This window comes from Cherax quadricarinatus, chromosome 17, assembly GCF_038502225.1.
Source record: "Cherax quadricarinatus isolate ZL_2023a chromosome 17, ASM3850222v1, whole genome shotgun sequence".
Lineage (NCBI taxonomy): Eukaryota > Metazoa > Arthropoda > Malacostraca > Decapoda > Parastacidae > Cherax > Cherax quadricarinatus.
Window position 1 is genome coordinate 37,842,679 of NC_091308.1, and position 25,332 is coordinate 37,868,010.

A 25,332-nucleotide genomic window follows, 5' to 3' on the forward strand; every position below is an offset into this window, starting at 1 on the left:
ACACACATCTGTCTTGTTCACTCGCATGAAATCACTGAGTAATGGGCTTGTGTACCAGTTATCGGTATATAATGTATGGCCCTTACCAAGATAAGGTGCCATCATGTTTCTCACTACGTCACCTGAGATACCCAATAACATCTTGTTATCTTTCAATGTTTTACTACCCGTGTATACAACAATATCCAACACCAGGCCACTGTCACAATCACAGAGTACAAACAGTTTTATACCAAAGCGTTTCCTCTTGCTCGGTATATACTGCTTGAAGGACAGTCTACCTTTGAACAAAATCAAAGACTCGTCAATTACAAGATTCTTGAATGGATAAAAGTATATCCTGAACTTTTGTTTGAGATACATGAAAACATTTCTAATCTTGTATAACCTGTCACTTCTGTCAGGCCTGGTTTTGTCAGAGAAGTGCAACATTCATAAGAGTAGGATAAACCTGTTCACTGGTATTATTTCACTGAAGGATGGGGTAGAAATTAGCCGATCTGTGGACCAGTATGCTTTTATATTATGCTTATAGACGTGAGGCATAAGCATTATTGTTGCAAAAAGCAAATACATTTCTGCAACAGTCGTCTCTTTCCACCTGTGTAGTCTTGACTGTGGTGATAAGATCGTATTTGCCATGGTGTACTCAAAATACTTATTACTTTCCCTGACAATAATTTCCATCAATGGCTGGTCAAAGAATAATTCAAAGAATTCCAGTTCATTGGCCGTGGTTCCAAGGGGACAAGTAGGTAGAATTCCACTTTGAGAATCATCAAAGTGGTGAGGCTTGGGAACAAAATTGGGATTTTGCTGCCAATCCCACATACGGTTTGCTGGTGGATACTGGACATCATAGGCTGGTTGTGTGGGTGGTTGTGGTGGGCTGGTGGCTGGCGCTCCGCTTTGTCCTTGAACTGACGAGTCAGCAGCGTGGGTCCCAGCGTGGCCTGGTGAGTCACGCATGGCGGTGCCACTACCACTAACACCATCCACTGATGCCTGTGGTCTATCCATGCCAAGTGTAGCCACATCATCCTCACTATCACTACCTAAAACTGGTGTTGGGCCACGGGATGTACTCCGGGATGTACTCCGTCCCCTGGGCACAGCACGGGGTACACTACCCGAGCGCATGCAGCGGCGAACATACCGACGCTTCACTGGTGAATATGATTCCTCACTATCACTACTCGATTGATCGTCGAGCGCAATAAAATCACAGTCCACGTCACTATCATCATCATTACTGAAGTCAGAGGCCTGGCCACGCGAAAATATTAGTTTTCTCTTGCGATGAGGAACAACCGACCGTGAGTCACGAATGCCCACACCAGAGGTAGAAGGTTGAGGATCGTCAGGGTTTTCTGCACTATTATCGATATCCTGGTCATTCTTTTTGGTCACTAACTGATCAAAGCCGTAGAATTCGTCTTCATTTCCACTTCCATCAGTGTCAGAACTATCAGATAGGAAGAGGAGAGTCCCAATTTTCTGGGGAGTGAGAGCTGACTTGCGACGAGGCATGGTGAACAACGGTAACTGAGCCGGCGTTCCCACAATGCTATGCGGGCGCCTAGATTTTTTGTTTGTGGCGCACACCCAGCACGCAGACCCATTCTCTCACATGTAGGCCTATGAGCGTTTTTGCGCTAAATTTGACGGCGCTAGAATTTTGGCGTAGATCTACGGTTTGGACACTCAACGTAAAGCCGTTGATCTACAGGACGGACCCTGAAAGGGTTAAAGAACTACCTACTTACATATTTCCAAGCTCCATTATTTGATCCTCACTTTATTTGTTCACCACAAATTATTTTAGTCCCTTTTATATTTTTTTTTATTATCACACTGGCCGATTCCCACCAAGGCAGGGTGGCCCGAAAAAGAAAAACTTTCACCATCATTCGCTCCATCACTGTCTTGCCAAAAGGGTGCTTTACACTACAGTTACAAAACTGCAACATTAACACCCCTCCTTCAGAGTGCAGGCACTGTACTTCCCATCTCCAAGACTCAAGTCCGGCCTGCCGGTTTCCCTGAACCCCTTCATAAATGTTACTTTGCTCGCTCCAACAGCATGTCAAGTATTAAAAACCATTTGTCTCCATTCACTCCTATCAAACACACTCATGCATGCCTGCTGGAAGTCCAAGCCCCTCGCACACAAAACCTCCTTTACCCCCTCCCTCCAACCTTTCCTAGGCCGACCCCTACTCCGCCTTCCTTCCACTACAGACTGATACACTCTTGAAGTCATTCTTAAATAAATAACAAAAAGGCACAATACCGTGACTGGAACGATACACAAATAACCCGCACATAAAAGAGAGAAGCTTACGGCGACATTTCGGTCCGACTTGGACCACTGACAAAGTCACACTAACAGAGGTGGAGCAGGATGGCTATATATAGGCAGGAAGAGGTGGAGGTAGTAGTAGTAGTAGTAGTAGTAGTACAAGAATTGTATATAATACCGGCAAGATGAAATTAAGACACATGCACAACACCCAGGCATCCCCATCGTAGACGTTTCGCCATCCAGCCAGCCACTGGATGGCGAAACGTCCACAACAAAGACAGCCAGACGCCGCACATGTATCTTAATTTCATCAGTAGTTGTAGTAGTAGTAGAAGAAGAGGTAGTAGTAGTAGTGGTAGTGGTAGAAGTGGGAAATAAGGATGACGAGCCAGTCAAAAACAAAGGAAGGGGAGCACTGCAAGAGAGCTAGATGCCCACAGAGGGAGAGCAAGCGCACAGAGGTGCGTGGAAGGGGAAGTGGTGAAATAAAATAAATGAAGAAGGAACAGAAACACGAGACAGGAGAGGGAAAGACAACCCAGAGGAGAAAAGGAAAGAGGAAAGGGGAAGAGGAAGAAGAAAAAGAAAGAAAAAATGAGGATTCAGGTTAAGTCACGGGTGTTCTGAAGTTTAGAGCATTTTACAATGTAGTGGGAGAGGAAGGCACCTACAGAGACGAAGCCAGGGCTAAGGTTCATACAAGGAAAGTTGTGTATTAGAGAGGATTCAACTAGACGGCGACTGTTCGAGTTGGAAGTAGGGAAGACAGTTTTAGCAGAAGACCAGTCAATAGGATGGCTATGATCTCTGACGTGACAGAAAAGAGCATTGTTAGTGTCAGCAAGCCTAACACTATTTTTGTGCTCCCTAAGTCTGTCAGAAAGAGATCGACCAGTTTCTCCAAAGTATTGAAGAGGACAGGAGGAGCAAGAAATAGAGTAGACACCAGGAACATCTGTAGAGGGAGGAGAGGTATGAACGAGATTAGTGCGAAGAGTGTTAGTCTGGCGGAAGGTAAGCTTGATGTCTAAGGGACGGAGAGAATTGTTGAGATTAGAAAGACTGGAAATGTAGGGAAGGCAGAGGATAGAAGAGTTCCCATGAGTAGAGAGTTTGGGAGAGAAGAAATTGCGTTTAGCACATGAGAGGGCAGAGTCTATGAAATGGGAAGGGTAGCCAAGACGGGAGAACGAATTATGAAGAGTGGAAATTTCTGCTGGAAGGAACTGAGGATCACAGATGCGGAGGGCACGGAGAAAGAGGGAGATAAGAACACTTTTCTTGACAGGGGAAGCATGATAGGAAAAGTAGTGAATGTACATGCCACTGTGCATAGGTTTGCTGTATAGCCCTTGTGGCTTAGCGCTTCTTTTTGATTATAATAATAATAATAATGTGCATAGGTTTACGGTAAACGTCGTCGTAAGCTTCTCTCTTTTATGTGCGGGTTATTTGTGTATTGTGTGTGAAGTCATTCTGTTTCGCTCCATTCTCTCTACATGTCCAAACCACCTCAACAACCCTTCCTCAGCCCTCTGGACAACAGTTTTGGCAATCCCGCACCTCCTCCTAACTTCCAAACTACGAATTCTCTGCATTATATTCACACCACACATTGCCCTTAGACATGACATCTCCACTGCCTCCAGTCTTCTCCTCGCTGCAACATTCATCACCCATGCTTCACACCCATACAAGAGCGTTGGTAAAACTATACTCTCATACATTCCCCTCTTTGCCTCCAAGGACAAAGTTCTTTGTCTCCACAGACTCCTAAGTGCACCACTCACCCTTTTCCCGTCATCAATTCTATGATTCACCTCATCTTTCATAGACCCATCCGCTGACACGTCCACTCCCAAATATCTGAATACATTCACCTCCTCCATACTCTCTCCCTCCAATCTGATATCCAATCTTTCATCACCTAATCTTTTTGTTATCCTCATAACCTTACTCTTTCCTGTATTCACTTTTAATTTTCTTCTTTTGCATACCCTACCAAATTCATCCACCAATCTCTGCAACTTCTCTTTAGAATCTCCCAAGAGCACAGTGTCATCAGCAAAGAGCAACTGTGACAACTCCCACTTTATGTGTGATTCTTTATCTTTTAACTCCACGCCTCTTGCCAAGACCCTCGCATTTACTTCTCTTACAACCCCATCTATAAATATATTAAACAACCACGGTGACATCACACATCCTTGTCTAAGGCCTACTTTTACTGGGAAATAATTTCCCTCTTTCCTACATATTCTAACCTGAGCCTCACTATCCTCGTAAAAACTCTTCACTGCTTTCAGTAACCTACCTCCTACACCATACACCTGCAACATCTGCCACATTGCCCCCCTATCCACCCTGTCATATGCCTTTTCCAAATCCATAAATGCCACAAAGACCTCTTTAGCCTTATCTAAATACTGTTCACTTATGTGTTTCACTGTAAACACCTGGTCCACACACCCCCTACCTTTCCTAAAACCTCCTTGTTCATCTGCTATCCTATTCTCCGTCTTACTCTTAATTCTTTCAATAATAACTCTAACATACACTTTACCAGGTATACTCAACAGACTTATTCCCCTATAATTTTTGCACTCTCTTTTGTCCCCTTTGCCTTTATACAGAGGAACTATGCATGCTCTCTGCCAATCCCTTGGTACCTTACCTTCTTCCATACATTTATTAAATAATTGCACCAACCACTCCAAAACTATATCCCCACCTGCTTTTAACATTTCTATCTTTATCCCGTCAATCCCGGCTGCCTTACCCCCTTTCATTTTACCTACTGCCTCACGAACTTCCCCCACACTCACAACTGGCTCTTCCTCACTCCTACAAGATGTTATTCCTCCTTGCCCTATACACGAAATCACAGCTTCCCTATCTTCATCAACGTTTAACAATTCCTCGAAATATTCCCTCCATCTTCCCAATACCTCTAACTCTCCATTTAATAACTCTCCTCTCCTATTTTTAACTGACAAATCCATTTTTTCTCTAGGCTTCCTTAACTTGTTAATCTCACTCCAAAACTTTTTCTTATTTTCAACAAAATTTGTTGATAACATCTCACCCACTCTCTCATTTGCTCTCTTTTTACATTGCTTCACCACTCTCTTAACCTCTCTCTTTTTCTCCATATACTCTTCCCTCCTTGCATCACTTCTACTTTGTGAAAACTTCTCATATGCTAACTTTTTCTCCCTTACTATTCTCTTTACATCATCATTCCACCAGTCGCTCCTCTTCCCTTTTATATTGTCTCCTTTATTTTAGCTTTAACCCTTTCAGGGTCCAAGGCCAAAATCTGAAGTCACGCACCAGTGTCCAAGAAATTTTGAAAAAAAAAAAAAATTATTTTTTCTTACAGAATTAAAGAGCATATTTTTGTGAAGGTAATAAAACAAAAAAAATTAGAATCTGATCAGTACTTACCGAGATACAGTGCCAAGAAGTTTATAGAAAATGATGTGGTGGTGGCAACATCGACGAATTCCACATACGCGTATTATATTATTTTGTTGTTTTAGTTGTTTTTTCTTTTCTTTTCCAATTTTTTCTATTCCTACTAACATTTGGGGCCTGAGAGACCAATACTGTATATAATTGATATATATAAACTCACTGTATTGAACACAATAACTGCACTAAAGTTATTATCATATTATTGTTTACCACTGTTGTTTATTACAATAAACATGCACAAATATTGTATAATACTAATGTTCTATCATATATTTACATATTTACAATCACTGGACATGGTTTTAGAACTGCTGGAGCTTGTGGAACTCCTTGAAACAAGGCACCATGCACAGAGGCACCTTACATTCCTCACACATAAACCGAGTGTCTTTGCGTCTTTGTTGCCGTCGTTTTGTTTGTGCACAGACAATGCATCTCTTCTGAGCAAATTTCTTTTGAGTTGAAGGAAGTTGTATTATGAAATGATCACCTTCTCTCCTCAAACGCTTGGGTATATCGTGATGAATTCGAGGACCATGTTGTATTGCAGGTGTTGTTACCTGGTACTTCATTATGAGTTGTCTGACAACAGACAAACAAAATTCACCATACGGTGGTCTGTTACCAGTCTTTATTTGGTACATATTATATGCATTCAGCATTGAAATGTCCATGAGATGGAAGAAAAGTTTCATGTACCACTTGTAACTCTTACGAACACAGTCAACAAAACCAATCTGCATGTCACACTTGTCAACCAAGCGCATGTTTTGTGTATAATCAATCACTGACACTGGTTTTCGAATACGTTCATTAGTCACTCGATCAACTTTGCCACTGTCTTGCATTTCATTACGGTGAATGGTTGTCAACAATGTGACATCTCGTTTGTCATGCCACCGTAATGCCATGATGTCATTGGCAGTAAACACCTGCACGTCATCACCACGAACACCTGCGTTGAGCCTGGGCATATGTTTACGATTAGAACGCTCTGTGCCACACACATCTGTCTTGTTCACTCGCAAGAAATCACTGAATAACGGGCTTGTATACCAGTTATCGGTATATAATGTATGGCCCTTACCAAGATAAGGTGCCATCATGTTTCTCACTACGTCACCTGAGATACACAATAACATCTTGGTATCTTTCAATGTTTTACTACCTGTGTATACAACAATATCCAACACCAGGCCACTGTCACAATCACAGAGTACAAACAATTTTATACCAAAGCGGTTCCTCTTGCTCGGTATATACTGCTTGAATGAGTCTACCTTTGAACAAAATCAAAGACTCGTCAATTACAAGATTCTTGAATGGATAAAAGTATATCCTGAACTTTTGTTTGAGATACATGAAAACATTTCTAATCTTGTATAACCTGTCACTTCTGTCAGGCCTGGTTTTGTCAGAGAAGTGCAACATACGTAACAGTAAGATAAACCTGTTCACTGGTATTATTTCACTGAAGGATGGGGTAGAAATTAGCCGATCTGTGGACCAGTATGCTTTTATATTATGCTTATAGACGTGAGGCATAAGCATTATTGTTGCAAAAAGCAAATACATTTCTGCAACAGTCGTCTCTTTCCACCTGTGTAGTCTTGACTGTGGTGATAAGATCGTATTTGCCATGGTGTACTGAAAATACTTATTACTTTCCCTGGCAATAATTTCCATCAATGGCTGGTCAAAGAATAATTCAAAGAATTCCAGTTCATTGGCCGTGGTTCCAAGGGGACAGGTAGGTAGAATTCCACTTTGAGAGTCATCAAAGTGGTGAGGCTTGGGAACAAAATTGGGATTTTGCTGCCAATCCCACATACGGTTTTGTGGTGGATACTGGACATCATAGGCTGGTTGTACGGGTGGTTGTGGTTGTGGCGGGCTGGTGGCTGACGCTCCGCTTTGTCCTTGAACTGACGAGTCAGCAGCGTGGGTCCCCGCGTGGCACGGTGAGTCATGCATGGCGGTGCCACTACCACCACCAGCACCACTAACACCATCCACTGATGCCTGTGGCCCATCCATGCCAAGTGTAGCCACATCATCCTCACTATCACTACCTAAAACGGGTGTAGGGCCACGGGATGTACTCCGGGATGTACTCCGGGATGTACTCTGGGATGTACTCCGTCCCCTGGGCACAGCATAGGGTACACTACCCGAGCGCATGCAGCGGCGAACATACCGACGCTTCACTGGTGAATATGATTCCTCACTATCACTACTCGAATGATCGTCGAGCGCAATAAAATCACAATCCACGTCAGAATCATCGTCATTACTGAAGTCAGAGGCCTGGCCACGCGAAAATATTAGTTTTCTCTTACGTTTAGGAACACCCGACCATGAGTCACGAGTGCCCACACCAGAGGTAGAAGGTCGAGGATCGTCAGGGTTTTCTGCACTATTATCGATATCCTGGTCATTATTTTCGGTCACTAACTTATCAAAGCCGTAGAATTCGTCTTCATTTGCACTTCCATCAGTGTCAGAACTATCAGACAGGAAGAGGAGAGTCCCAATTTTCCGGGAGTGAGAGCTGACTTGCAACGAGGCATGGTGAACAAGGGTGACTGAGCCGGCGTTCCCACAATGCTATGCAGGCGCCTAGATTTTTTGTTTATGGCGCACACCCACGGCGCAGACCCATTCTCTCACATGTAGGCCTATGAGCGCTTTCGCGCTAAATTTGACGGCGCTAGAATTTTGGCGTAGATCTACGGTTTGGACACTCATTGAAAAGCCACAGATCTACAGGACGGACCCTGAAAGGGTTAAAGAGCTACCTTAGCTCATATTTTTACTTTTGTTAAAATAATTCAGATGCTATTTTTTAGCTTTAGAATATTTACTTTGTCTTATACAGGTCTCCCTCAACATTCGCGAGGGTTAGGGGATCAAGAGCCTCGCGAATGTTGAAAAACCGTGAATGTTTGGTGCCCCAATATATTGTAGGGAAATATATTACAATACTGCTTCCTTAACTTGTTGAACCATGAATAATCATAAAATACACGAAAACGTCGTAAACTGTACTAAATATATACATGTTATGCTTTAATAACGTATGTTATTTAATAACATGTATGTTAATAACATGTATGTTATTAAATACCACAGACTCCACCAATGCCTCCACCACTGCGAGTCCCTACTACCCTCCCTCCGACCCCCGCAACTGGCAGCCAGCCCTCCCACCACTCAGTGTGGTGAGTGTTTTGTTTGTTCATTATTTGCTATTAAACTACAGAATAAATAATGTAAACCCATTCATGACTGCATATTGGAATGGCTATTAGGAAAGGTATTAGACGGTGACATCATGTGTTTACTCTTGAACACAGCAAAGAATCGAACATTTCTGCTACAGCTAATAATAACAATAGTAATAATAATAATAATAATAATAATAATAATAATAATAATAATAATAATAAATACGATATAATTGAAGAAGGAAATTGTACAAAAATACAAGGGAGTGGTTGACACATCGTCAGTGTGACTTTGTTTATGCTGGAGTGAACATTAGTCTCCCTGCTCTTCCAAACATTTCACAATAATTCAGCGGCTGAGGCAGTGGTATTTAATAACATATATGTTATAAATAATAATAGTACATGTTATTATTAATAACATGTATTATTATTAACATGTATGTTATTAAATACCATTGCCTCAATCACTGCCTCTACCACTCCAGTCACACTCAATCTACAAGCACCAAACACAATGAATTATTGTGAAATGTTTGGAAGAGCAGGGAGACTAATGTTCACTCCAGCATAAACAAAGTCACACTGACGATGTGTCAACCACTCCCTCGTATTTTTGTACAATTTCCTTCTTCAATTATATTATATTTATTATTATTATTATTATTATTATTATTATTATTATTATTATTATTATTACTATTGTTATTATTAGCTGTAGCAGAAATGTTCGATTCTTTGCTGTGTTCAAGAGTAAACACATGATGTCACCTTCCAATACCTGTCCGAATAGCCATTCCAATATGCAGTCATGAATGGGTTTACATTATTTATACTGTAGTTTAATAGCAAATAATGAACAAACAAAACACTCACCACACGAGTGGTGGGAGGGCTGGCTGCCAGTTGCAGGGGTCGGAGGGAGGGTAGTAGGGACTCGCAGGTGGCGGGAAACTTAAATATGATTTGGCGGCTGGGAATTTGGTGGCTGGGAATTTGGCGGTTGGGAATTCGCGAATGTGTGAAGCCCGTGAAAGTTGAAAACATGAATGTTGAGGGAGACCTGTACTTACTTCTAACTATAGATTCACTATAAATCTTATGATTACAAGCACTGATCCTGATACCAACCTCTTATTGAATGACTTAAATGAATCAAACAGCAACTGTATTTACTACACAGCAGAACAATCAAAGGCACTTCTCAGAGCCAACAACAACATAACTGTCTTTAACTACAATATCAGATCTTTAAGCAAACATTACGATGACCTCATAGCATTACTAAATTCCCTGCATGCCAGTATGTCCATCATTACTCTCACCAAAACCTGGCTAAAGCCTGATACTACAGATGTCTATGCCATTCCTGGTTACACAGCCATACACAACTGTAGGCCAGATCAACAAGGAGGTGGCACAGCTGTATACTACTCAGACCAACTAGAATGTATCACTAATACTTGCACAAGGGATGAACATGGGGAATATATAATAGCTAAATTCAAATCCAAATACAGTGGACTCCCGGTTAACGATATTTTTTCACTCCAGAAGTATGTTCAGGTGCCAGTACTGACCGAATTTGTTCCCATAAGCAATATTGTGAAGTAGATTAGTCCATTTCAGACCCCCAAACATACACGTACAAACGCACTTACATAAATACACTTACATAATTGGTCACATTCGGAGGTAATCGTTATGCGGGGGTCCACTGTGCCTACAAAAACCTCTCACAGTGATAAACATCTACAGAGTACCACAGTCAAACATTAGCCATTTTAGTGAAAACCTAGGAAGTATGATAACTGATGCATGCATGAATAAAGATCACTTACTACTCTCAGGTGACATCAATATAAATCTCCTGCAAGACCAGGACCCACACGTTACTGAATTCACAAACACTATGAGTAACTGCTTGTTGCTACCAACAGTAACAAAACCTACAAGAATTACAGAGACTAGTGATTCCCTACTAGACCACATCTGGACCAACACCATATCCCCTTTAAAATCAGGCATAATCATAGATAATACCACAGACCACTACCCTACCTTCCTCATAACTAATCTAGGCAAATTACCCCAAGACACTACTAAAGTCACTTTCAGACTTCACAATGAGGCAGCCATTAATAACTTCACAACAGCAGTGACAAACATTGACTGGCACACTGAGCTAGAAATCTATACAGATATTGACGAAAGTATTAACAATTTTCTAAAAAAGACCCAATACCTCTATAACAAGCACTGCCCTAAAGAAACTAAACAGATGACAGCTAAGAGACTGAACAGTCCCTGGCTAACACCCAGCATCCTCAAATCCATAAATACAAAGCACCTTTACGAAAAACAGTACAGAATGGGTCACATAACCAGAGACCAAACAAAATGTTACTCGTCAATCCTAACCAGCCTGATAAGAAGGGCAAAAAATTTGTATTATGAGAACAGATTATCCAACTTAAAATGTGATACAAAAAAGACCTGGAAAACCCTATCAGAAATTCTAGGAACAAAAAACATATCACGAAACGGCGCAATTGAACTAACAAAGCCAGATGAACCCCAACTCCCACCAAGTGAAACAGTAAACAGACTCAATGATTTCTTCTCCATCATAGGAAAAAACCTTGCCAATAAAATCCCAAGCTCAAATACCCCACCCAATGACTACCTCACTGGCAACTACCCGAACACACTGTTCCTAGCTCTGACTAACCCAACAGAAGTCTCCCTTATTATCAACAAACTAACAAACAAGACAGGAGATTTAAATACCTTACCACCCTTTATATACAAAAAAGTGTCACAAGTGCTGTCACCAATCATTGCAGCACTCTTTAACAAATCCATCGAATCCTCTACCTTCCCTACAGTTCTCAAAATAGTGAGGGTCACCCCAATCCACAAAGGAGAAGACCAAACAGACTTGAATAACTATAGGCCAATATCCAACTTACACTTACGCTTAATTCATAAGCGAATCTATTCCTATCTCATCTCAAACAAAATACTCAACCCCTGTCAGTTTGGGTTCAGGCCTAATAAAAATATGAATGATACTATTATACACATGCTAGAACAAATATACACTGCACTAGAGAAAAAAGAAGTCCCACTGGGAATCTTCATTGATTTACGTAAAGCTTTTGATACAGTTGACCACGACTTACTCCACATAAAATTGTCACACTATGGTATAAGAGGGCACTCCTTCAACTACCTAAAGTCATACCTAAGCAACAGAAGCCAATATGTGTACACAAATGGAGCAAACTCGTCCGCAGAGCCAATTACATTTGGTGTCCCACAGGGAAGTGTCCTTGGCCCTCTTCTCTTTCTCGTTTACATAAATGACCTACCAAATGCATCGCAACTACTCAAACCCACACTATTTGCAGATGACACTACATACGTCTTGTCTCACCCGAGCCCAGTCATGCTAGCCAATACTGTGAATACCGAATTACAGAAAATATCTACCTGGATGAGGACTAATGAACTTACTCTCAACAATGACAAAACCTACTTCATTCAGTTTGGTAACAGAGCTACAGATGTCCCTCTTAACATAATGATAAATGGATCACCTATCACAAAGCTCACAGAGGGAAAATTCTTAGGAATCCACCTTGATAATAGACTCAAATTTCAAACACATATACAACAATTTCCAAGAAAATTTCCAAGACCGTAGGCATACTATTGAAGATATGGTACTATGTTCCACAGTCAGCCCTCCTGGCCCTATATCACTCACTTATTTACCCCTATCTCACCTATGGAATTTGTGCATGGGGCTCAACAACAATAAACCAGCTCAGACCATTAATTACTCAACAAAAGGCTGCAGTCAGAATGATAACAAATTCCCACTACAGGCAGCACACTCCACCAATATTCAAAACTCTAAACCTACTCACCATACAAAACATCCATACCTATTATTGTATCTACTACATATATAGAACACTTAACTCAGATATAAACCCTCCCCTCAAACATCTCCTTACCAACCTCAACAGAACACATGACCATCTCACACTATGCAAAAACTCAATGCACATAAAAGGCCCAAAAATCTGGAATTCACTACCTGTGAATATAAAAGAAACACTGTCTGTTTATAAATTCAAGTCTCTTCTTAAAAATCACTTACTCACCCACAACCAAATAAATACTGAATAATTGTATCTCATAAATGTTTAACCTGTGACCCAATCAAACTTTGTTATTTTTAATTACATTATCTAACAGAATACTCCATTCTACTGAATGCACAGCAACACAGTAAATGACCATATGACCTGTCTTTGAAATACTCATTTGTGCTTAATTGTTAACTGTTTACAACAATGTTTACCACTGAATATATCATTGCTTAGTTAATCTTAAGTTAATTTTAAGCCTGCCCATAATGCTCTGTATACAAGGGGCTTTGGCATATTACACTTAACCACTGTATTTCCTTGTACTTCAATGTATTATGTTCAAATTAATAAATAAATAAATAAATAAATAAATCACCGAAACAAATGCCTCCATTACTAGACCATATCTGGACAAATGCTATATCCCCATTAAAAGCAGGCATAATCACAGATAACACCATTGACCACTATCCCATCTTTCTCATAACCAACTTGTGTAAATTGCCCCAGGACACAACTAAGATCACCTTCCAACTACACGACAAGTCATCTGTTAATAACTATTTCAGCATTAAGTGACACTGACTGGCAGACAACTCTGATATTGATAAATGTGTTAATATTATTTACAAAAAAAAAAAAAAACTCTAAAACATGCATTGTCCAATAAAAACTGAGCAGATCACACAACAAAGAGACTAAACAGCCCTTGATTTACAAACAGCATCCTCAAATCTATTGATAAAAAACATCTATATGAAAAACATTACAGAAGGGGTCTAATAACAGAGGATCTTACAAAACGTTACTCGTCAATACTAACCAATCTACTAAGGAGGTCCAAAAAACTGTATTATGAAAACAGATTTCATGACATAAAAGGTGATATGAAAAAGACCTGAAAAACCTTATCTGAAATTTATTATTTTATTATCACACTGGCCGATTCCCACCAAGGCAGGGTGGCCCGAAAAAGAAAAACTTTCACCATCATTCACTCCATCACTGTCTTGCCAGAAGGGTGCTTTACACTACAGTTTTTAAACTGCAACATTAACACCCCTCCTTCAGAGTGCAGGCACTGTACTTCCCATCTCCAGGACTCAAGTCCGGCCTGCCGGTTTCCCTGAATCCCTTCATAAATGTTACTTTGCTCACACTCCAACAGCACGTCAAGTATTAAAAACCATTTGTCTCCATTCACTCCTATCAAACACGCTCATGCATGCCTGCTGGAAGTCCAAGCCCCTCGCACACAAAACCTCCTTTACCCCCTCCCTCCAACCTTTCCTAGGCCGACCCCTACCCCGCCTTCCTTCCACTACAGACTGATACACTCTTGAAGTCATTCTGTTTCGCTCCATTCTCTCTACATGTCCGAACCACCTCAACAACCCTTCCTCAGCCCTCTGGACAACAGTTTTGGTAATCCCGCACCTCCTCCTAACTTCCAAACTACGAATTCTCTGCATTATATTCACACCACACATTGCCCTCAGACATGACATCTCCACTGCCTCCAGCCTTCTCCTCGCTGCAACATTCATCACCCATGCTTCACACCCATATAAGAGCGTTGGTAAAACTATACTCTCATACATTCCCCTCTTTGCCTCCAAGGACAAAGTTCTTTGTCTCCACAGACTCCTAAGTGCACCACTCACTCTTTTTCCCTCATCAATTCTATGATTCACCTCATCTTTCATAGACCCATCCGCTGACACGTCCACTCCCAAATATCTGAATACGTTCACCTCCTCCATACTCTCTCCCTCCAATCTGATATCCAATCTTTCATCACCTAATCTTTTTGTTATCGTCATAACCTTACTCTTTCCTGTATTCACCTTTAATTTTCTTCTTTTGCACACCCTACCAAATTCATCCACCAATCTCTGCAACTTCTCTTCAGAATCTCCCAAGAGCACAGTGTCATCAGCAAAGAGCAGCTGTGACAACTCCCACTTTGTGTGTGATTCTTTATCTTTTAACTCCACGCCTCTTGCCAAGACCCTCGCATTTACTTCTCTTACAACCCCATCTATAAATATATTAAACAACCACGGTGACATCACACATCCTTGTCTAAGGCCTACTTTTACTGGGAAAAAATTTCCCTCTTTCCTACATACTCTAACTTGAGCCTCACTATCCTCGTAAAAACTCTTCACTGCTTTCAGTAACCTACCTCCTACACCATACACTTGCAACATCTGCCACATTGCCCCCCTATCCACCCTGTCATACGCCTTTTCCAAATCCATAAATGCCACAAAGACCTCTTTAGCCTTATCTAAATACTGTTCACTTATATGTTTCACTGTAAACACCTGGTCCACACACCCCCTACCTTTCCTAAAGCCTCCTTGTTCATCTGCTATCCTATTCTCCGTCTTACTCTTAATTCTTTCAATTATAACTCTACCATACACTTTACCAGGTATACTCAACAGACTTATCCCCCTATAATTTTTGCATTCTCTTTTATCCCCTTTGCCTTTATACAAAGGAACTATGCATGCTCTCTGCCAATCCCTAGGTACCTTACCCTCTTCCATACATTTATTAAATAATTGCACCAACCACTCCAAAACTATATCCCCACCTGCTTTTAACATTTCTATCTTTATCCCATCAATCCCGGCTGCCTTACCCCCTTTCATTTTACCTACTGCCTCACGAACTTCCCCCACACTCACAACTGGCTCTTCCTCACTCCTACAAGATGTTATTCCTCCTTGCCCTATACACGAAATCACAGCTTCCCTATCTTCATCAACATTTAACAATTCCTCAAAATATTCCCTCCATCTTCCCAATACCTCTAACTCTCCATTTAATAACTCTCCTCTCCTATTTTTAACTGACAAATCTGAAATTCTAGGATCTTAAAAGTTGTCACAAAACAGAATGATTAACTTAACTAAACCAGAAGACCCTCTCCTTCAGCCAACCGATACTGCCAACAAACTTAATGTCTTTTTCTCTACCATAGGAACAAAACTAGCAAGTAAAATTCCAAGCTCAAACATTCAACCAAACATTCTACCCAAATACTCTATTTTTAGCTCCAACAAACCATATTGAAATCTTGCTTATCATCGAAACACTAAAGAACAAGGCAAGAAACCTAAATAACTTACCACCACTCATGTATAAAAAAGCTTCTCAAGTGTTGTCACCAATTATTGCAACTATTTTTAACAAATCCATTGAATCTTCCACCTTCTCATCCATACTGAAGACAGCAAGAGTCACCCCGATCCTCAAAGGCGGTGATCCAACTGAAATGAACAACTATAGGCCTATATCAAACCTGCCCCTACTATCTAAAATCTTTGAAAAATTAATTCACAAACAAGTCTACTTTTACTTTGTATCCCACAACATAATGAACCCTTGTCAGTTTGGGTTCAGATCGAAAAAAATAGCACTAATGATGCTATTATAAATAAGCTTGAACTAATATGTACTGCAATCGAGAAAAATTTATTTCCCTTGGGACTTTTCATAGACTTACGAAAAGCTTTTGATACAGCTGGCCATGACCTTTTTCACCAAAAACTCGAACATTACGGGGTCAGAGGACACTCTCTCGATTACCTAAAATCTTATCTTAATAATAGAACCCAGTATGTATACATAAATGGAGCCAACTCCACTACACAACCTGTTCTTGTTGGAGTCCCACAGGGGGAGTGTCCTTGGCCCATTTCTCTTTCTCATTTACATCAATGACCTATCAAATGCATCTAATCTCCTTAAACCCATTTCATTTGCAGATGACACAACTTATGTCTTCTCTCACCCAAACCCAACCATTCTAACAGACACTGTAAATGCTGAACTGCTAAAAAATATCTACATGGATGATTACCAACAAACTTATTCTCAATATAGACAAAACCTACTTCATGCTTTTTGGAAACAGAGCTTCAAATGTACAGCTAAGCATATTGATAAATGGTTCACCTATTTCTAGACAGACAGAGGGCAAATTTCTAGGTCTCCACCATGACTGCAGCCTCAAATTTCAGACACACATACAACAAATTTCCAAGAAAGTCTCCAAAACAGTAGGTATCCTTTCAGAGATACGGTACTATATACCCCAATCAGCTCTACTAGCTTTGTACCACTCTCTCATTTACCCTTACCTCACCTATGGTATCTGTGCATGGGGCTCAACCACAGCAAATCACCTTAAGCTTTTAATAACCCAACAAAAAGCTGCTGTGCAATTGATTACTAACTCCTGCATTAGACAACACACTCCACCTTTTTTCAAGAATCTTAACTTGCTAAACCCTTTCAGGGTCGAGATGCCCTCTCCTAAACTTATTCTCAGGGTCAAAAATTTTTAGGAAAAAAAAAAAATTATTTTTTAATGGAAAGATAATCTTTTCCCGATCATAATGACACCAAAAGTATGAAATTTGATGGAAAACTTACGGAATTATGCTCTCGCAAAGTTAGCGGTCTCGACGATGTTTACACATCGGTGATTTCACCGAATTTGAGCCCTATTTTCAGCCAATTCCAATGTACTAGTCGACAGAAATCATAACTATTTCGCTAGAACTCCATTTTTTCTATCGAATGAGTACAAGAAAACACCCATTTACTGATTTCCACTATCCAATAAAGTGGTCAGAAATTGGCAATTTTGCCAATTTCACACAAATCTCAAAAGATGCCAATTTCCAAAATAGGGTCCAGAATAAGCAAGATAGACATTCGAAGCACTAAAATTACATTTCCTCTGTTCATTTGTCACGTCTCCAGGCCCCTCTTACATTTCTTTTGCTATCCACTTTGAATTTTTGTTCTCACAAAAAATAGAAGATTTAGTGTTATGCAGACTACTGCATTAGTGTAGAAATGGTATAAATAATATCAGCACACTTGTGAAAGAATATAAGACTCACCATTTGATGTGTATTGGATGCATGGCATGATTTGTTTACTTTTGAACTTTGGCAAAAATTGAACATTTCTGCTACTTTCAGCTCAATTTCAAGGTACTTTTCATTGTGAAACCAATCAAAATTGTCTCAATTTCTGTAATATGTCTTCCATTCTATAAAAAAAGACCAGGAAAACTAGAATACAACCATAAATACCATACGAAAATACAGTGCAAAGTCGCTGCTTTAAACCAAAACCATGGTCAAAGTTTTTTTTTCTCATTACGCACCGTGTGCTGCAGGATTTTTTTTATACTGTGCACACTGACCACATAGACCCATTCTTTCATATGTAGGCCTACCAGCTTTCTCTCGCTAGATTTGAAGGTACTAGAATTTAGACGTACTAGTACGTCAATAACCCTGGTGCGTAAGCCGTACTAGTACATCGGAAACCCTGAAAGGGTTAATATACAAAACATCCACACTTATTATTGTGCTTACTACATACACAGAACACTATACTCAAATGTAAATCCTCCTCTCAAACTCCTCTTTGATAACTATCACAGAACACACAACCATAATACGAGACACAAATCACTCTTCGATATCCCTCGTGTCTATCTCGCCCTATGCAAAAATGCTATGCGCGTAAAAGGCCTGAAGATCTGGAATTCTTTGCCAGAACACACTAAAGAACCCCTGTCTGCAAATCAGTTTAAGGCACTACTAAGAGATCACCTCATCACCCAAAATTAACCAGACAAACAGTACCTAATCACTACCAGTTACTCAACTGCTACTCATATTGTGCTGCTGAATGCTCAACCACTTATTAATTCAAAATTAGGATGTCTAAATCTCATTGTCTTAAATAGTACTAAACTGTAATACATCATACTGTAAATTGTTCCAGTGTAATACTGTAATCTTTATAAACTAATTCAATAGTGTAATAATTCTCTACTAGACTTATCAAAGCCATGTAGCATTACCTAACAGAATATTCAATTCTCTTGCACTCACTGTAACTTATCGAATGACCATATGAACTATTATTGCCTTTCTAATCTTAAGTTAATCTTTAAGTTGCTCCACTGTAATACCAAATTTCACTGTTTTAAATACTAGTACTAAACTGTAATACATCATATTGTAAATTGTTTTAAACTGTTACATTGTAATACTGTAATCTTTATTAACTAATTAAATAATGTAAAAAGTCTCTACTAGACTTATCAAAACCATGTAGCATCACCTGATATAATATTCAATTTTCTTGTACTCACTCTAACTCATCTAATGACCATATGAACTATGTATTATTGCCTTACTATTCTAAAGTTAATCTTTAAATTTGCCCAAAATGTTCAGCATACAGAGGGGTTTTTGGCATGTACACCCAATTATTATATTCCTCTGTACAAACATGTAATTTGTCAAAATAAAAAATCTTAATCTTAATTAAGCTTGCCTGAAATGCTCTGCATACAAAGGGGCTTTTGGCATGTACACTCAACTACATTATATTCCTCTGTACAACCATGTATCATGTCAAAATAAACATCTTAATCTTAATCTTAGAGGCAGAGTGACCCAAAAAAGAAATAATTTCACCATCATTCACACTATCACTATCTTGCCAGATGAGCACTGATATGACAGATAGGGCAGATACACACACACATAATACATATTCAGTGTTTACATAAACTCATACATCAGAATTTTCACTTTTACCCAATAAACTATTTATGTACCTTCCTGTTCCAATCTGGCTCTGTCCACTCCACCACGTGCCAATACTGGATCCTTCAAGATGGATTTTGGTGGCAAACCCAATCCATCTATGACATCCCTATCTTGATGTACATTCTCGCCGTGTACCTGTGTTCCAGAACCTGCAACACACTGTCCTCTCAGGGTGCTCACTGCCTGCAGACTGTGCTCTTCCTTGTGTGCAGGCTGTCTTCTCAAAGGAGGAATGCCCTGACCTGAAACATGCAAGGCAGTTATCATGCCCCACACCACTAGATTAACTGTGAAATGTCTTGGTGTCCATAATATTGTTACCCTAATACAAACCTAAAATATTACATAGTTAATTCCAGCTAGTAAAATTACGATGTTCTAACATACTGTATTATGTTATGTTTACTTTCATTCAAGCAATAAAAAATAACTAAAATGCAGTTACTTGCCTTCTTATTAAGGAAATCATAGTTAATGCTGTGAAGAGATGCATGTAAATTATTATTATTTTTTCTCTATTTATCTAGGTATAAAATATACTGCATGTACAGCATATATTTCTGTACACTGCTTCAGAAAAGCCACATTACAAACACAATGTTTATTTAATTCAGCTTAACAATGGAGAGAGGATACTCAAGCTCTGAACCATAATTATTGAGTTTCAGTTTTCAGCTATTACAATAATGTATGATTTCAGTTTTCATAATATCTATTTAAAGCTCTAAATAAATGGTATTATGAGTGTTGGATGTTTTACTTTCATGTTTAGTCAAACTATAATTGATTTCTGATTATATCTTCATCAGATTACTAATTTTTTTTTTTTAATTTATAAGCCTCATGGGAGCATGCCAGTAATTAGCAATTAATAATGACATTGGTATCTCAAAAAAGTAAGTTATTTAATATTTAGCTTCCCTATGTTATTTAACAACTATTGAGCAATAAGCATTCCCTTAACTTTTTCACTGGCCAGACCCCTGAAACTAATAATGCTTCCAGAGTCCACTTTAAAAAAAAGTTCTTCTGAAATAGTAAAGAATTTTTTTTTCTGAAGGTAGTGACACCAAAGGAACGAAATTTGATGGAAAACTTACACAATTACGCAGGCACCAAGTTAGGAGTCTGGACACAATTTATGAATCAGTGATTTTGCCAAATTTGAGTCCTATTTAAAGTCAATTCCAGTGTTCCATTTGATGAAATTCATAGCTATGACTTCTGTTCTATCAATCAAACACAAGAAACTGCCCATTCAACTATTATAACTACCCTATAAAGTGCACAAGTCAGCAATTTGGCCAATTTGACACAAATTTAAAAAATACTAACTTAAAAATAGAGTGCAAAACAAACACTGTAGACATTAATGCCACTAGAACATTTCCTACATTCATTTATCATGTCCCCAGGTCTCTCCTGCGTATTACAATTTCCTTTCATTTTGAATTCGTAATCACACAAAAATAGAAGACTTACTCTGTTTCCCAGATAATAAAATATAACCAGAAATGATTGGTCATGGTTCATAGCATCCCAGTAAGTGAATTAGACTAATTATTTAAAAACCTGTAAAACAGACCAGGGATGTAGGGGGCTTTACCCATCCTCTGGAAAATCAGGAAAAATCAAATTTTTGTCAACTCTTGAGCACAATTTCAGGATATTTCTGGTCCTGAAACCAACCAAAGTTATCTCTATTTCAGTAGCCTGTATACCATTCTATCAAATGATACCAGTAAATCCATCAAAACCATCCTAGAATACACCTCAAAGTCATTATTTTAATCCAGACATAAGGTCAGAGTTTTGCTTTTCCCATCATGTACCACATGGGGCAGGATTTTTTTTTTTAAACTGTGCACACTCACCATGCAGACCCATTCTTTCATATCTAGCCCAAAATTTACTGTTCACAGCTTATCTGAGTAAGTAAGTAAGTAAGTTTATTCAGATATACACAAATACAGTTACATAGAATATCATACATAGCAGCATATGTATAAAGTACCTAGGATAACCCAAAAACTCAATGTATGTCAAAGGCCCTAAAATCTGGAACACTCTACCTGAAAACTCTAGAACAGCAGACACATTCATCACCTTCAAAACTACTGTTAGACAACATCTTATCTCCCTGATACACCCCATCAACTAACTACATAAAAACCAGCTGGTGGTCCACATTTACACTCACTCACTCACCCATTTGACTATAAGCACAGAAATACGTATCCTAATCTTAAAATAATGATTCCAAACAAGTCATAAGTTTGCCTGTGATACTCCAATAAAGAAACTATGTATTGTGCCAAAACAAAAGCATTCACATTGCTAAACTCACAAACTAGTATTTGTCACTTAGTATTTAGTCAACTTACTCCACAATTTGTTATAATTTAGGGTTAAGAATTAATCTAAGTTTGCCTGAAATGCCTAGCCATGCTCGGTGTTCTAGTGGCCCCCTCTGTAATTATTATTTTACTACATGTAAACCACACAATAACCAAAATCTGTAAACCTTGCATTGTAATCCTTATAGAGAATAAACTTTGATTTGATATGATTTGATCTGATTGGGGTCCTTTTACCTTATTATTATAACACAAAGGTTATAATATCTTATTATTATTCTATAATGGAGATAACATCTTATTATCATACTAAAAAGACTATCTACTACACGAGGGTCATTAAGACTATCTACAATACAAGAGTCATTACTAGGAATAAGGTAAAATTACATGTGTTTTAGCTAAAAAAATAAAAAATCATTCCCCTCCCTTTCTGTAGCTACATTCATCAGACACCTTTTGGCTCTTTTCTTGAACTGGTTCATGCTATGACTGACTTTGACATGTGTGGGCAGTCTGTTCCATTCCTTTATTGCTGTACAATAAAAGGAGTATGAAGCCTGGCCACTGACTGTGGGCACTACAAAGTTGTGCTCTCTCCCCCTAGTACTATGACTGCTTTGGTTCCCAGCCTTGACAAAATTGGCAGCAAAATATTCTGGACACTGTTTGTGAGCAGTTTTATAAACATGATTTAGCTTCAGTTGTTTTATTCTGTCTTCAACATTCATCATATCCAACTGCTGTAATTCATCCTGGCCTACATGCTCTCTTGGACTCAGGTCCAGGATGAATCTTACCATTTTGTTCTGGGCGATTTGCAGTCTATCTTTCAGTTTTTTTGTCAAGGCAGAGTACCATGACGAGCAAGCATAATCCATATGACACTGTATAAAGGCTAGACATAGGGTCCTGTCAGCCTCAGTAGGTAGACACTGTGCTTGTCTATAGAGAAATTTCAGTCTGGCATTCGTTTTCTTTACTACACTGTTCTCTATCAATTCTCCTGACATGCATGGGTCAAAGGGGATTTCCAGATATTTTACTGAGGAAACTGAAGTGATGGGCTCCCCATTATACTAGACATTAAAATTATTTACCCTTCTCAGTTTATGTTCTATGCCAAAGAGAATGGCTTCAGCTTTTCTGAGGTGTAATGATAGTTTGTTGTCTACTAACCATTTGCTGCAGGACTCCAGTTCTAGTGTTAATACATTAGCTATATCTTGTGGGTCTTTACCTGACGCTAACAGAGCACTGTCATCTGCATACAGTAGGAGTTTGCACTTGACACTGATAGGCATGTCATTAACATAGCACAGGAATAACGAGGGACCCAGAATACTACCTTGGGGAACTCCACATGCTATCAGCAGGGGTTCTGATTCCGTTTTGTTGATTTTGACAATTTGCCTCCTGTTGCTAAGGTAGGACTTAAACCATTCTACAGAACCCATACCTATAGCTTAAAGTTTTGTACATAATATATTGTGGTATACAGTATCGAAGGCCTTTTGCAGGTCTAAGGTTACCATACCTATGAGGTGCCCCATTGACATTTCAGTTCTCAAGTAATCCATCAGATTAATTAGCTGAACTCTCGATGCAGAACTACATGAGGGACTCCTGGCTTCAATGTCATAGTTTTAAGTGATGGATGGCCATTGAAAGGGTTAAATATGAACATATGGAGTTAAAAGATAAAGAATCACACATAAAGTGGGAGTTGTCACAGTTGCTCTTTGCTGATGACACTGTGCTCTTGGGAGATTCTGAAGAGAAGTTGCAGAGGTTGGTGGATGAATTTGGTAGGGTATGTAAAAGAAGAAAATTAAAAGTGAATACAGGAAAGAGTAAGGTTATGAGGATAACAAAAAGATTAGGTGATGAAAGATTGGATATCAGATTGGAGGGAGAGAGTATGGAGGAGGTGAATGTATTCAGATATTTGGGAGTGGATGTGTCAGCGGATGGGTCTATGAAAGATGAGGTGAATCATAGAATTGATGAGGGTAAAAGGGTAAGCAGTGCACTTAGGAGTCTGTGGAGACAAAGAACTTTGTCCTTGGAGGCAAAGAGGGGAATGTATGAGAGTATAGTTTTACCAACGCTCTTATATGGGTGTGAAGCATGGGTGATGAATGTTGCAGCAAGGAGACGGCTGGAGGCAGTGGAGATGTCATGTCTGAGGGCAATGTGTGGTGTGAATATAATGCAGAGAATTCGTAGTTTGGAAGTTAGGAGGAGGTGCGGGATTGCCAAAACTGTTGTCCAAAGGGCTGAGGAAGGGTTGTTGAGGTGGTTCGGACATGTAGAGAGAATGGAGCGAAACAGAATGACTTCAAGAGTGTATCAGTCTGTAGTGGAAGGAAGGTGGGGTAGGGGTCGGCCTAGGAAAGGTTGAAGGGAGGGGGTAAAGGTTTTGTGTGCGAGGGGCTTGGACTTCCAGCGGGCATGCGTGAGCGTGTTTGATAGGAGTGAATGGAGACAAATGGTTTTTAATACTTGATGTGCTGTTGGAGTGTGAGCAAAGTAACATTTATGAAGGGGTTCAGGGAAACCGGCAAGCCGGACTCGAGTCCTGGAGATGGGAAGTACAGTGCCTGCACTCTGAAGGAGGGGTGTTAATGTTGCAGTTTAAAAACTGTAGTGTAAAGCACCCTTCTGGCAAGACAGTGATGGAGTGAGTGATGGTGAAAGTTTTCCTTTTTCGGGCCACCCTGCCTTGGTGGGAATCGGCCAGTGTGATAATAAAAAAAAAATAAATATAAAAATAATAGTTATCATAATATTAAAAATAGGAAATACTGTAAAAGTATTGCTACCAGTATACCTGGAGATACCTAGAGATACCTGGAGAGAGTTCCGGGGGTCAACGCCCCCACAGCCCAATCTGTGACCAGGCCTCATGGTGGATCAGGGCCTGATCAACCAGGCTGTTACTTCTTGCAGCACGTAGTCCAACGTACGAATCACAACCTAGCTGGTCAGGTACTGACTTTAGGTGCCTGCCCAGCGCCTGCTTGAAGATAGCCAGGGGTTTATGTATGCTGTATGCTGGGAGGCAGTTGAACAGTGTTGGGCCCCTGACACTTATTGTGCTGTCTCTTATTGTGCTATTGGCACCCCTGTTTTTCATTG

At 39.6% G+C, this 25,332-nt stretch overlaps 1 protein-coding gene across 2 annotated transcripts in view; it reads right to left on the reverse strand.

Annotated features, from left to right (window-relative positions):
* Positions 1–25,332, reverse strand: part of LOC128686288 (centrosomal protein of 164 kDa) — a 273,426-nt gene that overhangs the window by 108,006 nt on the left and 140,088 nt on the right. For both annotated transcript variants that reach the window (XR_011392109.1, XM_070085949.1), the window contains exon 6: positions 19,843–20,076. Coding sequence is in view for 1 of the 2 variants with exons in the window: in XM_070085949.1 (XP_069942050.1) it covers positions 19,843–20,076 (234 nt within the window). In the remaining variant the exon portion in view is untranslated. The remainder of the gene's footprint in view (positions 1–19,842; positions 20,077–25,332) is intronic.